At 40.8% G+C, this 20,506-nt stretch overlaps 1 protein-coding gene across 1 annotated transcript in view; it reads left to right on the forward strand.

The window, feature by feature from the left end:
* Window positions 1-20,506, forward strand: part of kcnip4a (potassium voltage-gated channel interacting protein 4a) — a 150,950-nt gene that overhangs the window by 129,598 nt on the left and 846 nt on the right. The window contains exons 2-5 of the mRNA XM_084712477.1: window positions 9,518-9,642; window positions 16,373-16,442; window positions 17,026-17,096; window positions 18,522-18,629. Coding sequence (XP_084568603.1) covers window positions 9,518-9,642; window positions 16,373-16,442; window positions 17,026-17,096; window positions 18,522-18,629 — 374 coding nt within the window. The remainder of the gene's footprint in view (window positions 1-9,517; window positions 9,643-16,372; window positions 16,443-17,025; window positions 17,097-18,521; window positions 18,630-20,506) is intronic.

Raw genomic sequence — 20,506 nt, forward strand, 5'->3', positions numbered from 1 at the left:
ATACCTGAAGATTCATGGCTGATTGTTCTGTGTTGTAAAGCCAGGACTAAAAAAACGAGCTATATTAGGAGTGAGCTCAGGTTGAGATAAGATCAGGATAGAGTTTAGTTCAGGTGTTTTTTATCAACAGTGGGAGTTTATCGATGGGAAGAGAGGGGACGAGAGGTTTTGATCAGGTCATCAGTGATTCACTGCCTCTATGAAAACGTCAGTGATACTGACTTGTAATAACAATGTTCCAAGAGGGATTATAGTTTGTTTACATGTGGTTATGTAACCATATTGCCAATCTAATAAACATGCTGCTGTTCTAAAATTTTACTGCATATGTTAGGTGTAAATTCCACATGTTGTGCCTTCACTTCTAAATTCAAAATCAAACCTGGATTTATTATTAGCAAGCATTAGCATGTTCATGTGTTAAACTAAGACGGCAAACATGAGAAACATTGCTCCATGTTATTTTTTTCCCCAAGACTGTTCCGAGTAGTCCCACCCTACTGTGTGTTAATGTGCAGCTTCTACCATGATGTGGTTGTCTTGTAGACATGCTTATTTCCTGGTGCTAGCTGGTTGCGCAAGGTCCACCTGACTGTGCTGTGAACACGTGTAGATATCGGCATCTGGGAGAAGATTAGAAATGAGGTTGTGGTGGATAGACGGGTCAAACACAGGACTCACCCAGGAGACTGGGGTTTCTGTCCCATGTGAAGCTAAATGTCATTGTTGACTTTTTGAAATTATTTTCAGGCGTCAGTTGTAGATTGGTTACCAACTTTGGCAGATTTATGAAAGAAAACTATATGATTAGGTTTGGATACCAAAACTGAGTTGGTTTAGGAAAGAAATTTGTTTAAGTTTCGGAAAAGATCATAGTTTGGGTTAAAACAGACCATTTCACAATGCTACAAAGCCTTTCTGCCAATCAAAAAGACTGTTGAGGCAATGAGTACTAGCCAATCACAGCTCAAGGCGCTACTGTGCCCAAGTAAACAGTAAACAAGAGAGCAACTAGCGAGACTCCAGTAGCAACAAAATTGAGTGTGTTAGCATGGCTTTGAGGATACTGGTATTCACTTGTGTAATGTTTTCAAAACCAAAAAGAGGTGTGCTTTAGCTGTTTTATTATTTAAAGAGGCTTCCACGTCACCTGAAAAACAGGTAACTGGCCTTTCTATTCTAAGCATTGAAAAGGTCACTGAGGCTCATTCAATTATACTAAGTCAGCTATTAACTGTAACCTAGAGCCATTGTCCGAGCGTGGTCAAAGATCCACAGACCTCTTCTGAGGCTGTGAAGGCTCACGCAGTGGGTGCTGTTGCCTGTAACACTATCACGTAAATTGTCAGAAGATAAGTTGTGCTCCCTTGGAGTCGTGGCCTAGTTTTGTGAGCCCCACCTTCCTGGCGCCGTGGTGCTAAAGGGACGGCGAGGAGCTGGAGCTAAATTGTGTAAGTTAAGACCTTGTATCAGGCACACAAACAGAAGCTGTTGAGAAAAGACAAACGGTGCCAGTATCACGCACGCAGACACCATTTCATTTTGGTAACTTCGGAGATTCTTCTAACAACAAAAGTAAGAAAGAGACAGTGATGAAATAAAATGCAGGGTCTGATGAATGCTATCTACGCCTGAAATTAAAAACTATCTTGGACAATTTCACACACATTAAACCTCAACTTTCCCCATCATAGATCAATTTAATAACTTTCATTTGAATCTCACAGAGTCAGGGGCTTTTGCACTTACTGTACTAATTTCAGCAGTCCCATGTGGACCCCCAGGCCATCATTTGCCTCTGTGTAGCACTCGCTGTACACACAGCCCCATACCACAACAAAGACGCAGCAAGCTCAGCAGCACCGTTCATCAAACCGTGTGCTTCAGCACAAAAATTGACCCAAGATTTATTGATATTGAGCAGCCATGCGTGGTCAACTACAAGACATTTCAGTTTGTACACAATACAGATTTATCAAATATTTATTAGCCACCTCTTTACAGTTTATGGATCCCATTGATTTAGGGCTAGTGAGGTTTTACCCTCTAGCTTGACTTTACCTGCAAGATAAATGACTCCTGAATGACAAACCTTGAGGGAGTGTTGCAGTTGAACCATGATTGATCAGACCAGACTCATTTTTGCTGGGGTAATATATATTCTCCCATTCATTTTTCAGGGTTGAAGTATTTTTGCAGCTTTGTCAGCTCATTGACGAAGAAGATACTGTGTAGTAGACCATTTTATGGCTATAGTCTACAAAGCTAGTTACACTGTGTCCTGTGGTAATTATGTTTTGGTGAGGCATTTTTTCTTGTTTATAACCCTCCATATGGCATTCAATCTCATTCTCTTGTATTGCTGCGGGCTCAAATGGCTAAGGCAGCTTTTAGTCTCAGAGGTGGCTGTGAGTTACATTTCCGATGAGCTGTACAGTCAGCTACAACCTGCTATTACATCAGCTGTCACTCAACAAGCTGCCACACTCTTAGAAAAGTGATAACTAGAACCATGTACAGTTATCAGTTTGTCCCCGTAGGAGAACCCTTTTTGGTTCTTGGTAGAAACTTCTACAATTTAACACAGTTAACACAGCCTTCTTAAACTGTCATTTATCTAATGAAAAATGAGTTAGTCTTTGTGGTTAGTTCAGCAAATTTCATCCATTCACTCCTACGTTTTCTTTGCCAATTCATTGTTTTCATCGCCCGCCTTTTGTGTTTCTGGTTCTTCTGTAAGGATCGTGTTAGCAGTTTGAGAAGGCTTAGTAAACCTATACTTCCCATAGCCCTGACATATCAGTAGTTAGCCTAGTAATGAGTAATGTTTGTTGTTTTTGTAGAAAGGAAGGAATCAGGATGTTTCTGCAACTGGAACGTTGTGTCTGCAAAGGCTCACAGTATGGGTATAGAGCTTGGTAGCCACAAGGGGGCCACCTACCTGCAATATTTGTATTACTTTTTGTGGGCATGGGCCATAGGGCCATGGTTAATGTCGAACCCTGCAGGGTGTTCTAACAAGAACCCTTTTTATATCCTTTAAGGGTCCCATGTAGAACCCAATCAGGGATATCTAAAAATGCATTTTGTCAGGGTTATACCTATAACCCTCTTGTTTTCTGAGAGATGTACAAAGAATCATATTGGATTGTAAAGATGAGGCAAACAAGTATTTAATCTCAAAGATTGTATATTGTGGTCGTCCATCATTTTGACAATATATGTTATGTCTTTTAAACATCTCAACATCCATGCTTTCAACAGTTCCTAAAGAACTCTTTCTTCCAAAACAGGCTCCTTAGGTGAAAAGGCTTCTTAATTGAACCCATAGTTCTTAAAATGAACCCAAAGTTCTTGGGTAGAGCCTCAGCTTTTCAGGAAGAGTCCTTTTCTAAATGTGAGTGTTCAGTTTTTCCTTTCAAGGAAGGCAAAAGTATGGCATGGCTTGAACTGTGTGCACGTAATGACTGAATCCATAAAATGTGTAGACTCTATAGAATCCTCCATGTTTGCTCGATAAACTTGATTCTTCAGGACAACACTACCCATTGATGTTTTTTTCCCCCTTTGACCTTTGTGGGTAAGGGCACCAGGGCACAGCATGAGGCGCTCTCTACATTATCACACACATACTCAAGCGCCAGATCCATTTAGTCAATAAAGGAAAAGGGCAAACATTAATCAAACAGCCATGACCGCATGCTCTTTTCCTGCCTGATTAAGCGCTGTGTCACTCACACTCTGCTTTATACCACTTCAGAGATCCGTTTTTATTGTCGTCTTGCTCTCTCAGTTTACAGTCATGCTTTCAGTTCTGTTAGTGATAGCTCAGATTGTCTGGCTTCGCTCTTTCAGTCGTAATGTTTGCACTGCGTCTCAAACTCACTCATTGTTCAGGTGCTAAAGAATACACCGACACCCACCACATTGTTCTTGAAAAGATGACTGTGTCATACAGTCATGCTTCCAAATAAAGCCAGCTTGCTGTCAAAACTAATATCACTAGGTAACAAAAGCAACATCTGTCTAGTTCAAACTCAGCGAGGGCACTCAGACGTTTCCTCCCCACTCGGGAAGGAAGAAAGTGTCGGACAGGTAACAAGAACAGATCAGGGCTTTGCTGTGTCTCTTCACCCTCTAAATTTCAGTTATTGTGTCGTTATCGAGGGTGACATGAGCCGGCCTTAAGCTGACGGAATCAACAGCGTCTTTTATGAGAACTTTGTTCTGCACCATGATGTTAGTTTTTGTGTACAGTGTCCCAGATCTGAGCCAAGAGCTTTTAACCATCTGCTGTTTATATCTGTGCCGTGTGTGACTCTGCACAGTGTGAGGGTGAAAGGGCTGAGATGGGATTTAAACTTTGCAACCCCTCTGTCAGAGTCCGTGCCAGCTTGATTTAAAAGTGTTCGAAAGATTTTGAAAAGTCTTATTTCAGGTCAAGTTTAGTCAAAGTGAGTGTTTTCTCAAAGAACTTTACATCCATAAAATGCATAAAATAGATTTCATAAATTGCTATTGTAAATATAAAATATATGTTCAAGTAATGACATAAAAAAGTGATTAATGTAATGTAGGTTACATAATAGACCTTAGCAAATCTAATTGCATTCTCATCCACCTCAGCTGTACTTTGTGTATAGCACTAACTTACCCTCCCTCAGTTTGGCCACTTTTTGGTCTGTCCTCCAAAAACAGTTGTACAAGCTCGGTACCTGGCAGAACCCTCTCCTTATGTTAGCATTTGCCCAAAACCGCTGCCTTGCCTAATACGGCTCTTAGCCTTGTTATTTCATTCATGATGTATTTGCTTTTTTGACTTCTTGATGTTTCGAGGAAATACGTTTGCCAGTGTTTTCAGGTTTGGTACTGGTCTGTGTGGACTCACTGCACAAACTCTTGCACTTTAAAGCTCCCGTAAGCAGTTTGTTTTTGGTGCCATTGGGGAAAAGTTCCATTATAACCTTTTAGTATTAATGTAATGCAGTTGGCCTGAGAGAAAACTAGACTTCTGTTGCTCCTCTTGGCTCTTTGAATTTGACTGTTTCACATAATATGAAAAAATGAAAGTATATCTCAATCAGTTCTGGTGCTGATTTTGTACAGTAAATTTTTTAGGACATTATGACATTAGGACTGACCTCCACTTACACCACAACAACCCTTTTCAGGTTTCGTTTTTCTCTTCTCCAGTATTTTTACACTGAGCCACTTTTCTGCTCGCAGCCAGTTTTCCACTGGACCACCATAATGTTGCCTGACCAGGTCATAGATTTATGATGCAATTTTCACAGCCTTTATTCAATGATGTAATTGTTCCCACTTTGTCCCTTTACAGCCTCAGTTTACAACTTCCATCAGCCACTTTGACAGCTTGACTGGTTATACACAGGCCCACGTGAGCTCTACCTCTGCTATTATTCTTTACCTGCGAACGCAGCCTTGAAATTAATTGAGTGCTGGCGTGATTGACAAATGGTTTGCAGCACTGCAGCGCTCATTGCAGCGCCCACTGCTGCCATCAAACCTCACACTAAATTTTTCAGAATAGCCCGGAGCTGGAGGGGAAATGGGCTTGTGCGCTTTAAGGCGAGGCTGTGAACTTACTACTTAATGAAGATCATACTCAGTGCTGCTTCATATAACATAAGAGGGGTTTTTTTGTATTGTGATCATCATTTTAAACCCTGGATAGGTCACTTTACCAGTCAGGCACCAAGATGCCCTTGTTTCACTAACAGGATACACTCTTGTCAAGGTGCATGCTTGGCGTTGTGTGAAAAGAGTTGACACCTGATGGCATATTAAATTACTCCCTGTCGTGAGGTCACAGGCTCCATCTCATATTCACAGCCAGTCTTTTACACTGATGACCCACTATGTGCTAGGAGACTTGTTAATAAGTAATGTAACCCAGTGAACTAGTTGCAGGTGACTTGCAGTGATGCTACATTTAGCATCTTTAACTGATACTTTACTGCATGTAGATACACACAGAAAAGCAACAGGAAACTCTTCTTAGCATTTCCATTTTCGTCTTATTCCATAGTGTTACACAGACCTTTTTCAGGGCAGCCATATTGACATGGAATGGTAGGATAAACACAGGTGTTAATGATACTAATTAAGGCCCCGTTCCATGTAGTGTAACAGAACCTGCTTAAAGCAGCAGTCTGACTCTGATTGACCTGGATGGAGCTGAACCTTAATTAGTATCATTGGTAACGCCTGTGTTTACACCACTATTTCATCTCAAAATGGCTGCATCACTGGTCACCAGAGTGTGAATCCTAATGACGGTGGTGATCTCCTGACTGTTCAACTCATTATCCAGTAAAATATCTCAACATCTACTAGACAGATTAGCAAAAAATACAGGCATCCATGTTTCCGAAACGAGTAATGATCTCCTGTTTTTTTTTTGTTTTTTGTTTTGTTTTATTTTCATTTACCACCATCATCAGGTCAAAAAATTTAATTATCTAGTTACTGGCAAAACTGATCCTCCCATCAGACCCTCTCAGATGTGCTTTGTTTGTTATATATGTTAGCATTGTCATTGTGAGCTTATTAGCATTGGGGACTGCCCAGTGTTCTGATAGCCCATTATTCCTAAAACCCCAATAGTCTAATAAATGTCCCATTGGACCAAACAGCCCATTTGTCTGACCCATTTACCCGAAAACAAAAGCCCACTGTTCTGAAAACATACACTCTCCCTGGAGTTTTTGCACTTAATATTGTCACGTATTTTGATGTGCAATCATAAGGCTATTATTGTATCAATACTAAACACGTGGTTACCCAAATTATGTGGTTAGGTTTAGAAAACGATCATGGCTTGGCTTAAAATAAGCACGTTAGTTATGTCAGTTAAGTCATGTACATAAGTAAGGTTACATTAGGCAAGTAAGCCGAGTAGGCTGGTATTTTTTTGAACAATCAGAGCAATGGACATTTGTTTCCTGGATAACAAACTGTAGAAAAAATGGGGTTTTGGGGGATTTCGAAACCCAGAAGCACCACTGTACACTTGTAACAATAACCGTAATCTGTGGTGTACAGTGACATGTCAAAGAGTCTGTATCCACACCAGCAGCTCTCTGATGCTGTGTTCAGGCACAGTAGTTTTTTAAAATAATCTCTAACATCAGCAACATGCTAACAATGCATGGCTGTAGTAATTCTACTGCAATGCTAGATGCCAGTCTTTTTTTTTTTTACTTGGTGAGGTATCTGTTGCAGCTTACATCAGATGTTGCATCAATTCCAGTTGTTCATTCCAAACCACTTCTGTCCTGCCTGATGCAGCCTTAAAAACTAACCCAATCCAAAACTCTGTGTTGTTGTCCTGAAGAACCAGCTGTGAGGTAGCCTTGTGTCTATATGAACTTTAATAGACCCTCCTCGCCTCTTGCATGTCTGTTTTCCTGGAAAGTGCTGAAGCTGTTCGTTGCTTGGGCAACCGTAAGACCTAATGCTGTATTTCCCAGGTTACCCTCAGATTGTCCACAAGCGCGGGGTGAGAGCTCGACTCATGAGGCTCTTTCCATGCTCCACAGCCAAAAAGTCATCCTCCAGTAATCAAAGCAAGTGGCTCTTTCCAAGGCTCCTTCCCTCTCTCTGTCTCTCTCTGTCATCATTTGTTTGTTGTTGCCTAAGATGCTTTTCCCTTCTGTGGCTTTTCTTGGTACGGGGGCATACAGTCAATATAGGCTTTAGTCACAGATGATTGCTCGAGCTGGCATACAGCTAATACTTTCATTTTTAGAAATCTTTTTTTTTTTTTTTAACTATTTCACAAAGTACATTTTGGTTTTGCAGTTGAAGAAGTAAAAAGAAAGCTTGTTGAATGTGTGATTTGATGTGATGTTGATATGCAGATTAGAGCGTTATGTCAATTTTTCCCCAAACCATGTTTGCTGTTAAAATATTCTTGATTTTCTATGCTAATTTAGTCACAGCTGAAAGAATATATTTGCATGTTGCAGAATATTTGCATCATTTTCACATGGTGCAAACACAATTAAGATGTCTGATGTTAAAATAGTCATATAAACAGCAATGACACAGCTAAAAGTGTGCAACTTCTTGACCAATTTGATTTTATTTCTCTATAAAATATCAGTTTAACATCACCTTGTGAATACAAAGCTTTGGCTCCATAGCAGCAGGTTAATTGTGGTCTGTTAGGAGACGTGGCCTTTTGGCTGTGGGCCACAATAAGACCCTTGGAGCTAATGAGGCATTTAGACACTGTGTAACACTTCAGGTATATGAGAGGCCCTGCACCAGCAAGACAAGTCAAACGCTTCGCTGCGAGCGCAGTGCGGGCGGTGACAGGGCCAAGACAACATCTGCCATCATTACAGGCCCATTAAAAAGTTTCACAGGGCTCAGACGCCCTCTTTCATGAAGAGGCTCTCTGTCACGTGGACTTTGTTCTGGGGTTGCAGTAACACTAATTACCACTGCTGTGGTATTTGGCGGAGGGAAGAAGAGGGCGATACAAGTTTTTGTTTGGTTTTGTGATGCGATATTTGCAAAAGACCTGATATAATGAAGAGAAAAAGGGCTTAAAATTGAATCACTTTAATCACTTTAATTACCAAGAATTTGTGGCCATTTTGTGCCAAAACATGTCAGTTTGGGTATCTGTTGGTGAGTTATAGTTTTCTATTTTATTTTTCAGTAGTTTTTATTTTTATCATGTTTTTATGGTTTTTTTCTCAAACATATGCACCAATGCCTCCTCATACCAATTTGACCACATTGACAAAAACTGAAATAAAGACATTTCTTGCATATTTTTATTTTATTTTAGTTTTGATAGTTAACAATATACTTTCAGTAAATTTTTCTCTAAAGTGTAGTTTTTATTTTTATTTAACTTAACTAAAATGTTTTTTCCACACCTAGTTTAAGCTTTTAGATTAACCTTGATTTTCCACAGCAGCCCTATTGATATGAAACAGTGAAATAAAGACAGGTGTTATTAATCATATTGTTACAGCAGCCCTAAACAAACAATGACTCTACTTCTGACTGACATCTAGAAAAGATGCAAAGACCAGAGGTATTATGTTTCAACCAACAAGCTTTATTTTAAACAAAATCAAAAAGGACTGGTGCTCATCGGTAGTCCAGGTATTGCCTTTTGATTGACAGGCAGGCAGGTAAGACGGCGGTGCTGAGAGCGACGGCCCAATATCTGGTTGGCTCAGTGGCTTTCCCATGTTTTGTTCTTTATGGCTGAGGTTTCCAAACCTTTTTGTTTGTTAATGCAAAATGCACATGCACGTCCACTCATGACACCCCTAAAATATGTCACAGCCTCCCTAAATGAGCAAAGGCTCTATTTATTATGACTATTTCATATTATGGCTGCTGTAAAAAAAACAAAAAAAAGGTCTATTATAATGGGATGTCTCAAATTCTGGCCTCAAAAAAAAAACTTATTTGCAAAGAGTCTCAGAAGCATCTGTTCATACCTGACCTTCTTCCTCCTCCCCTCCAGACAGCGTTGAAGATGAGCTCGAACTATCTGCAGTCCGCCATCGCCCTGAGGGCCTGGAACAGCTTGAAGCCCAGACACGTTTCTCCCGCAAGGAGCTACAGATCCTTTACCGTGGCTTCAAGAACGTAAGTGACGGGGCCGCCATGCAGCCTCAACAACCATACATAATGTACAGCTCAGTAGCCTTTGTTCTCTCTTGGACGTCTCTCTTTAATGGACATCAAACAACATGTTTTCCTTTTGATGTCATTTGATTTATTCTTTTTTTAGAATCTTCTATTGAGGCAGGAGTGTCAAAGTTCGTACAGCTCCTCTTCCTTGTAGTTCTCATCACTATAAAGTAAAATAGTAATCAAGCATCTGAGGAATGCTATTTTGCTGAATCAACTATATCTTGTGCTAAATGTTATCAAGTCCAATTGTGCTTAGCACAGAAAATTGAATTTTCTGTCCATTGTTCACTGTGCCAAGTATAATTAGGTCATTTCTCCAACACATTGTGGAAGATAACTGATGAGCAATCAGGTCAAAGTCCTCCAGAGCAGCCCGCATGAAACCACCTCACTTCATTGTCACCTCTGGTGTGAGGCGTAATGAGATGACCCAGAATTAACTCAACCCAAATTGTCTGGCAGTGAAAGAGAGAGGAGGATAGCGAGAGTACTGTGATAGCGAAATTCCCATGGGGCTTCAGTTTCCTGTTGAGCCTGCACTATGCTCCAGTCAAGTCCCTGCAAAGCCTGCCCATTAGTCCGCTTCCACATGAGACAGAGTAAGAGGTAAGAAGTGTACTAATGAGGCCTTTAATTTGTGGCACACACTGCCTGACTTCATCTGATGCTGCGGGAGAGAATATTGCATATGTTTATAGACACCCTCCCAGTTATTAGCCATGCTGTTGGCACAGTCTACCACCTTGGTTCAACCTGAAATATCTCAACAGCTATTCGATGTATTGCTGTTAAATTCTGCAGAGGATGAATGCTTTTTCTTTTCAGTTATTCTATTTCTATTTTCTCTGCATACTGCATACCCTGCACAGTACTGGGGTATCATAAATTAGGTGTTACTGGGAAGTTGAGACTTTTGTGGATTCAGTGAGCCCAACTGTTATGATCTAAGTCCCCATTGTAGCCGTTGTACTGAGACCGTTCATTGTAGTTTTTGAAACCTGACCTCTCTGTAGGAAATTACCTCTTGTGACCCCGAGGGTAATCACAGCCTTATGAAAAAGATTTTTTATACCAAATCACAGCATGAACTTTTATTTTGAAGGGATTATTATCAGTCCTCAAGCTGTAAAAATGGAAAAACCGCACACGAAATCTATGCAATAAATGGCATTACCCCAAAAACTGCTGCAACAATTGATGACACAATTGCATGTGCGAATGGCCACCAGATTATATAGTCATAGTGTTCTAACCCTGTATGCATTCTTAAACTTCTACATGTGAATAAGCACTTCAACAAAGCACAATAAATTGTTAATTACAGATTTATGACAGGCAAAAATGTTTAAATAATTGATTAATCATTTTGAGTCTTTTTTTTTTTTTTTTTTTTAAGAAGAAATGTCATATCAGCTTCTGAAATGTCAATATCTTCTGGATTCTTTATTCTTCTGTGACAGTTAACTGAATATCTTTGAGTTGTGGACAAAATATCACTATTTTCTGACACTTTATGGAAAATAACTGATAGATTAATCAATAATGAAAATAATCAGTAGATGCAGGCCTACTGTTTTTTATTATTTTGCGTCCCAAGGATAAACCTCTCTTTCATTTTTATTCAAAGTCACTCATCACTGCTGTGTAATTAGACAAATGTCCGAATTGGACAAAGAGAAAGAATCATGGCACTTAAATTACGGCCACCAAATAGCTTTTGTCCATCACGGAGTCCACAGTGTCGCTCATTTTTTAAACTGCCAGGGTCAAACGGCTCATCTCTGTCCTGCCCCAACCCGGTGACACTGGCAGAATAAATGCGAGCTTTTAAAGCCAGCCAGACTAATAGAAGCTGGCACAGTTCCCAAGATGAGAAATTTGGCCCTTTGTCCTTGTCGTCCAGGGTTTCGGAGCAAATCAAATGCCATTAATGCAGGTGGGAGGATGAGGTCATTTGTCTTGACAACAAGCTTGTCATTCACTTGCAGTGCAGGTGGTCAAAGTGGGGCTTTGTCTTAGATCCAGCAATATGTCCAGCAGGGACCAAAACAGGACCTCTGGCTCTGGATCTCGATCTTAAGGCGGAATTTGAGCAAAGGTGACCTTAAAGGTATGAGGTTGTTTCATAAATCCAATGACCCTCAGATTACAGGAAATAACACAATATTGTCCTCACGTTGCGGCTAAATCTGCCGGGCTTTCACAGTTCACAGTCGGGGGCACTGCCTCCGGCATTAGATTAAGATCTCACAGTTTCTATCCCATCAGCGATGATGCCTCTCTTCACAGGTTTATTTCATTCCCCACACTGCTTATTGGCCACATCGCTTCACCGGTCTCTGAGAGGAATTTCACAGATTGTATTTCTGATTTTATTTTCATGGATGAGCAAACTCTACAAGCATATCAAATGAATACAAATACACTCTCTGACCTCGTCTAATGGGATTGGCACTGAATTGTGTGTAAAATGGAATAACATGCAAGTGCAAGTGGAACATGACACCCTAATTTATTATCATTCTACACAACATACAATTCCTATTATTCCACTTGCCCTTTGCCTGTTATTTCAGTTTTAATTTATGGATGGATAAAAGAAAATATGGACATGAAAAACTGGGAGCACTAGCATGAAAGCTAGTCAGTGAACTGCTGTGGACAGGGTCAGTAACAGAAGCTAGGTCCACCTAAAAACTAACTTGTGTATACTATATTTAGAATATTATCAGTGTTATACTTTGCTGACAGAAAAAAAACTGCTATGAGCCAAATATTGCTCTCTTCAAAATAACCAAACTCTGCAAGCAAAATGGGTAATTCTACGTTGCAAAACAAGAGGAAGTTATTGGTCTACCACTGTGTTAATGTGTGACTTCTGTGTTTTAAATAAGTAGTTTGGATTGTGTCACACAGATGTCACACAGTAACACAAACTAACAGATCGAGGCAGCAGTAGACCAGCAAGTCCTGTGTTCTGTGAGGGAAAACTATTGATTTTACCTGTGGAGTTTGGTTGGTTTGGGGAGAGTGATATTTGGCTTATTGTCAGAAAATGCTGTGATTTATTCGTCCATCAGCACTTCACTGATTACGAGAAAACAGCACTCCCAATGGCTTGATGGGATTGACTTTTGTAAAGAGAGGTGAGTGAGCGAGGTCCCGACTTTTAGCTGAGCGACATCAAAGTTTATCCTGATAGGACCTTGAGGCACTTCAGGCATCAAGTGAGTGCAACTGCTTCACTGAACTTTAAATTGAATTGCAGAGGCACTGTGTTGGATGTGATGATAACTAGATAACACAACGGCTTCGTTCTCAATTGGAAAAACTGCCTCCCTGGCCAATGTCACCATGAGGCTGAAATGAGATGATAAAACGTGATTGTTGGAGCGAGTCTCTCGCAGACAGCAGATTTCATCTGATCCTAAAGTTTTACTGACCTTTAATTTTCCTTCAGGTTTGCGAGGATGAGCTAGCGAGGTTAGAGGAAGACGACGACTTGGAACACAGCCATTCGTACATTACTGTCACACTTAATCAGTGTGATATTAGTGTTGACAGCTGTAATAGGCCATCTGTGTACAGACGCACACACACAAGCACACACATAGGCGTGCACAGACTCTGCAAGCGAGGTGAAATTACATGTTTTAAAAAATCCCCCCTCCGCAGTTTAAGTACTTAATTAGATGACATTTCCTTGCACTACTTCAACAAAAGGTTGACTGTTGACAAGCCATTCACTGCACTGTTGTAGGACATAAACAACGCTCTAATTAACAGAAGCTCTTCTAAGCAACAAAGAAATACTGTCTGTATCAAATGTACGAAGACGCTGTGGAGCAGCTTTGCTTTTAGAGTGTTTCATGTTCGAGGTTTTCATCTCTGAAGTCTTCGCAGGGATTTGATTTTACAATTGTTAAAGAAACTCAACAGGAAATTTTGGGAAATACTCGTATTCGCTTGCCGAGAGTTAGATGAAAGTTAGAGTGAGATTAAATCAGGTTGCGAGGGCTGCCAGACAACAATATGGAGAGAGATTTGTGCTCATTCTGTCTGCTTAACTTCTCCAAAATTCTTGACCTCACCTCACCCCACAAGATATGTAACTGGGTCTGTGAGACGACAGAAGAAGAAGAAGAGTGTCAGGGGACTCATGCAGACAACCTTGCAGCATCCTCTCAGCTTGAAACACGAGGAGCCCGTTTGAAGCGAAACAACAGGGTTTCGTCTTTACTTTTTCACACCCACAGCTCTGTTTCCCAAAGTGGCTGATCAGACATGGTCACAGGAAGGAGGAAACCCAGTCTAACCCTGTGATTCTTACCAGGCTGCTCACACTGAGGAAACAGTTTGTCTCACACGTCCCATCATCCCAGAGAAATGAAACTTGGCTGTAGCAGACTCTCTTACCTTAAATTTGTTCAAATGAAGTGAAACAAATCAAACTGTGATGGTTTGTGTGCGTGCATGTGTGCAGCTAATCTCACATTTTAATGAACCAATCAGCCTAATGTTTTTTGTAAACATTTTTGACTATATCTTCATGGACCCTTCATGGTTGTGGCAAGTCTTTATTTTTGAAAAACCTGTTTTATCGACTGCTCTGTTTTATGCCGACTGCTGACTCCTCACTCCTCTCATCCAGCTGATATAAGGGCTGCAAGTCACTTGACAGGACAGAAGAAACTCCAGAGGAAACAGAATCAAAAAAGTTACACTGCTGTGCCTTATGCGTAAATGCACACACATCATCTCTGTCTGTGGGGAGATGCACACTATTTCCTACCAGTAACCCATCTGCTATTAGTCAGAATATTAATTTTTATGGTCGGGCCCGTCCCATCTGTGGATTAAGCAGTGCCCATGGTTGTAACTGCTACTTACATTAGGTCCATACTATACTGTACAAAACACTTTATTCAAAAGTATCTTATCTCCACCGGTGCAAGAAGTACAAACCTATTTTTCTTCCAGTGTATTTGTTTTCTGGCTGATCTGTTAAGGTCTTTGTTATCCACCTGACGTTCCTTATCTTCCCTCCTTTCCTCCATCCACCTCCACTGGGGACATTGTTTATTTTCTTGTATAGAAAACCCAAACACACAGGCCTCCTGTTTTTGAAATTGCCCATATAGGTGGAGCATTTCCTCTTTTCCAAAGATTCAATATCCTGCCAGAGTGTGCAGTGTGCAGCCTTACGCCAAGCAGATATTTAACCTGCAATACTGGCTGCCTTTATCACCAAGCTGCTCTGAGCAAGGTCATCCGCCAAGTCTTTGGTTGGACCTTTTCAAAGAGACAAAAGCATCATTCATAGATGTGTTGTGTAAGAGGAATCCGTGTTTTTCCACTGAATGCTTCCAGACAAGCACAGGTGGGTGACATTCATCTACTGAGGCTTGGATGTTTGCAGTTTGAATATCACCAGATTTAACACAAGTCTGTATCTGTCACATTCCTCTGAGAGACTGTAAAGGATGGACGTGACAAAAAAAAAAAAAAAAAAAAAAATCCTTGACAGAATAAAGTGTCGCCATTTATTCGTCTTTCCCAGTTACATCCAGAGATGAACTGGCAACAAACCATTAACTTGGACTTTGACTTTTAAAAGGACAGTTGGGTGAGCTGTCCCTGTACAGGTGCAGTAATCCAAGCTCAAGTTACTAAAATTGTTGCCAGTTCATCTCTGGATCACTTTATTCAACTGCCTATTGAGGAAAGACGAATGAATGGTGACACTTTGTGTTTTTATTTTTGTCACTTCCATTCTTTAGTTTCTTGGTGGAATGTGCCAGATATTTTTGGTGAACAGTCCCTTTAATCACACCCAAAAGTGATGTCATGGTGGACTTGTCACACCAAGCATTGCCCTTCTACATCACTCAGGCATGGTAACAAGTCTAACCACTAGAGGTCAGCATTGAGAAGATTTTCAGCTGCTTTTAAGCTGTTCTTGTCATCTAATTACTTTTTTAAATTAAGCGATTATAAAAGTAATGTTTGGTTACATTAGAAGGCTGGCTTGAGTCCAGCAGCCTAAATGTTTAAAACCCCCTTAATACATGACATATAAAAAATAAAATCGTCTATTTACACCTGGGTGTAGACAGTCACTTGGTAGTTATTCAACTACGTACGCACGGCAAACAAAACTGCTTGATTAGGTTCTGAAAAATATTGTGATTTGTCTCTGCCATGTGGGTGTAAACAGCCACATTGACTATTAACACCCTGGGTGCTAATAGCGTTGTTGACTACTGACCACTGGGTGCTTCTCTCTTTCCATGCTATGCTATATACACCCTGGTGTAAATAGTTGCATTGGCTATTTCACCTTGGGTGCAAATAAGACCCAGGTGCGAATAGCATCAGCTGAAAATTTATTACCAATATAGTTTTTCCTCTACAAAGATATAACAACAAACTTAAAACAAGCATTTAAATTACATCTGCTTGTTTCCTCCTCGTTGGAAAATCCATAATTTATGAATATGCAAATATGATTTATTTTAAAGGTGTGTTTATTTTAAAAGCTGAACTGCTTGACCCAGTGAAGGTCTCAAGTTTCAGTCACACTTTTTCAAGTTGTATATTGGACCATGATGGGTGTGTCTTAAACTCAGAGGGCTTTAATACGGGTGCTGACTGAACTGTGCACTTGTGTTTTGTCTTGCAGGAATGTCCCAGTGGAGTCGTCAACGAAGAAACTTTTAAAGACATCTACTCACAGTTCTTCCCACAAGGAGGTTTGTGTCACGTTCATCCCCGCTGCTTTGTTGTCTTTGCCTCCTACAGCCGCGTCTTATCCTCCCCCGTGAGCAGGACGGACACACATTGTCTTTCACTCTTTCACAGTTGTGTTTACAAAAATTGCTCAGAGTCCAGAGTACTTCAAGTTAAACTTCCATCCAAGAAAATCTGTGTGAGAGAAAGGAGGGGAGAGGGTGAAAGTATGCAGCCTGGAGTTGCTCGCTGTTGGCTCTCATCATTATGCAAAGATTCTACCCGAGGAACAAGAGGGAAAACATTAGGAGGCTTTGATATATCTGTTCGGATAGAAGAGAGGCAGACCAGTTAATATAATGGCTCAGCACACAGGAAACAATGATAAAACTCTTAGCTCTAAGCATATTGTTCTCTTTTATCATGAAAGAAAAGGCGGTTTTTCTTTGAAGTTGTTCAGAAAAGCTACAGAACTTTCCTTTGAACCATTTTATTGTTTGCACTAGGTGTTGCTACTGGTGCTGATTGAGCCCTATTCATGGCAGATGTTTATTTGATTGTGTGTGTGTGTGTGTGTGTGTGTGTGTGTGTGTGTTCTCTCCGTAGATGCTTCAACATATGCACATTTCCTGTTCAACGCATTTGACACAGATCACAACGGCTCTGTGAGTTTCGAGGTAAGCCAAGCTTTATTGTCACAAAGTATAAGGTACATGGCTATATGTGGGTTTTTCTTGAGCGATGTCCAGCTGTGGACGGGGTTAGCAACTAAAAGACATGTTGGCCAAGTTCCACTTCCACTTCTGATGAGCTCAACCGGGGCACTGGATTAGAAGAACTGGAGGAGAACAGGGTGGAGGAGGGTCACATCAAATCCTTGCAGAATTGACAGCTGAAAGCAGCAGAGAGGAGAACAGGTTTAAAGTTTTGGCACCATGACTTGATTGGCTGATGAAGGCTGTGGCTAAATCTGGTTGGTTAACTTGAAGAGTGAACGCCTGTGGATAGCTGATTGAGAATAAGTGGGTAAAGTGAGAGGGGGAGAGAAAGACTGTTAGGGATGAATGAGGCACAAAGTCTTCCTGATTCAACTTAAACTCAGCTTAATTTCTGATGGAAAACTGCTGTAATAGAATCCAAATACCAGTCTCTCTAAATCAACTCCACAGGCAAAATCAGTCATTTTACCTTGCAAAACAGTTGCTGGTTCACTACACCTCAGTCTGTTAGTTTGTCTGTGTTATTGTGTGATTTTGGTGAATCTGAACTATCCTTTTAAAACACTGAAGTCACACAACAACACAAACTAACAGACTGAGGCAGAAGTAGAGGAGTAACCCCCATGTTCTGTGAGGTCAAATTACAAATCAAACGGTTTCCCAACAGAAAAGTGGCTAAAATACCTTTTGCTGCTGACTCTATCCACAGCAGTACGTTGTTTAGCTGCCTACACTGGCACTTCTCCAAACTGGGAGCGTGCTGACCATCATCTACTGCAGTAACACACTGACTATGGATAATGATTTATACAACCCCTCTTCAAATAATCCGAACTATCCCTTTAACAGTTTTGAAGCTTCGGCCCTGAAAGCCCCCCTCCATTACACTGGAGTATTATATAACCTGCAACCTTGGTAATTTTAATTTAGCCCAAGCGAGTCTACTTAAGATGCTATCAACACGCGATTAATATTTATGAAGGGCATATATTTGCTTATTAGGACAGAAAAGCTGTCGTTATGCCAAACCGGAGCCTCATCGGCTAATGTGCGAGTCCATTCTGTTCAGAAGTACGGGGATTCCCCGAGGGCCGGCACAGAATATGAGTTGGCTGATAATTTGAATAACGAGGTATTTTTGATTTATGGTGTCGGCGCACTTGCTGTTTCATCATTTCCCTCTAATTAATACCTGACACGATATCCTCGCAGAAATGTTGGTGTATGAAATCAGCTGATATTCTTCCTACGTTCAATGCGCACAGTGAATGCTTTGTTTTTGTTTATCTCATAGTTTTTTTTAAGTACTTGTTGTTTACAAGAAACATGTTTTTAAATGTGTATATTTTGTAGATGTCTCAGCGAGTCTTGTTTTCACTGCAGGATTTTGTTATGGGCCTTTCTATCCTCCTGAGAGGAACAATCCAGGAAAAACTCAACTGGGCTTTCAACCTGTATGACATCAATAAAGATGGATATATCACTAAAGAGGTATGTCCCGTTAAACAGTGTCATGAAAACAATTTCCAAAATACTTTCTCTGGATATTTGCCTTCACTGCAACACATCTGAGCTGCATGGAATTTCATTTCCCTCTTGAGGTAAACTGACCTCCATGGCTCAAATCCAATGATGCCTCCCACAAGGCTTTAAATGTTTCATGAAGGAAGGCGGCGTGGCCAAAGTGTAGGAGGCAAGACATACCTCCACCAATGAAAAATCAACTCTGTTTAGTCCAATAATGAGTCCCACAAGTGCCTAAAACATTTAATGGGATGGGGATAATTTGCACCATTGACATAGGAGGTCTCTGCTGAGACCAATGATGATGCCTCCTGCAAGAGTCTACGACAAATGTTTCATGAGTTCTGAATAAAATGACCTCTGTTGAGTGTAATGACGTCTCCCTCGAGCATCTATGACAAACAGTTCATTAATTCAGTCATGTGAATCCATTTAAAGGTTATGCACCTTGTTATTATAGGCCACTCCCACTGCCACACCCCCTTTTAACCAGTCATCACAAACCGTTAATCAGCTGTCCTTTGGCTCATGATTCCACAAAATCGGTCGCTCTCATCACCTCCTTTTATTTCATTGCCGTGAATACAAACACACACCTTCGCACACACATTTTAGCCTCCAAGGTCACCAAAGGGTGGGTACTTTTTTTTTTTTGATCAGCTGAAGGAGCGACCTATAGAAAAACAAAACAGGACAGTCGTAACATACAGAATCCCTGAATCAATAAGCACATCCTACAAATAAAAACCACAGAAATAAACTTCAAAATGATGTCCTAGTATTTTCCTTTTCTTCACGATTCCTATGTCCTGAAAGCATTCACAAAACCAATGAAAGCACTGAAATAGAGGCGCTACAAGCACTAAAAGCATTCACATTTTACAACAATTGAATAAAAATACACTTTGACCCAGGACCTGCCAATCATAATTTAATTGGTCAGCTCGCCTCAGAGAAGGTCCCTGTGCGCTCGCTGCACCTTACATGAGTGCACACTCGCCCCGGTGTAGCGACCGCGCTGCATATGAACCGTGTCTGTTAATGAGCTGCTCCATTAATGATGTTAAACATATAAACAGCTGTTTTACTCCAAGTTGTACTGCCAGCAGCCCCACCCCCTTGAATTTATTACCTCCTGCATGCGTTCTGGGAGGTACAGCTAGAACATAACAAATGAGGTGATAGTGGGCTAAATAAATAATATTGACTCGACTTGACATTTGTGAGGCTGTGCTTTAAGCTAAATGCTAACGTCAGCATGCTGACAATGCTTACAGTGACAATGCTAACATGCTGCAGGCTGTTTACAGGCTGATGGGAAAGGTGCTGGTTCTGTAGGGAAAACTGTTGACCTGATTATGGTCCTAGATGAACGGTCAGGGGAGTGTTAGTGTCCATCCTGTGGAGGACATGAATGTCTGCGCCAAACTGAATTAAGATCCATTCACTGGTTTTTGATACATTTCACTCAAACCATCATTAGATCCATGCTGCTAGCTCGCCTAAATATTCAACAGTGACAACAGCTGTCTTTTAATCAACTTATTTTTCACAGTCCACTATGTTAGCAGCCTGTGATTGGCCAAAGTCTCCTGTCACAGATTTTTTAAAGCCTGAAAACAGAACCAGGAGCAGCAGAAGTCTAGTTTTAGCTCAGGGGCGCCACCTACTGCTTATCTTGATGAACCAACTCTCAATAATCGCATGAAGATAGTGGATGGAAACAAGCATTTATCTGCATTTACTCGATATATTCAGTTAAAATTTGGATACCTAGTTTGGATGAAAGCCTGGCCAATGAAACAGTGTCCCTGTTGCCCCACAAACCTCACTGACAACACTTT

This window comes from Lutjanus erythropterus, chromosome 23 (genome assembly GCF_056507025.1).
Source record: "Lutjanus erythropterus isolate fLutEry1 chromosome 23, fLutEry1.hap2, whole genome shotgun sequence".
Classification (NCBI taxonomy): domain Eukaryota; kingdom Metazoa; phylum Chordata; class Actinopteri; order Lutjaniformes; family Lutjanidae; genus Lutjanus; species Lutjanus erythropterus.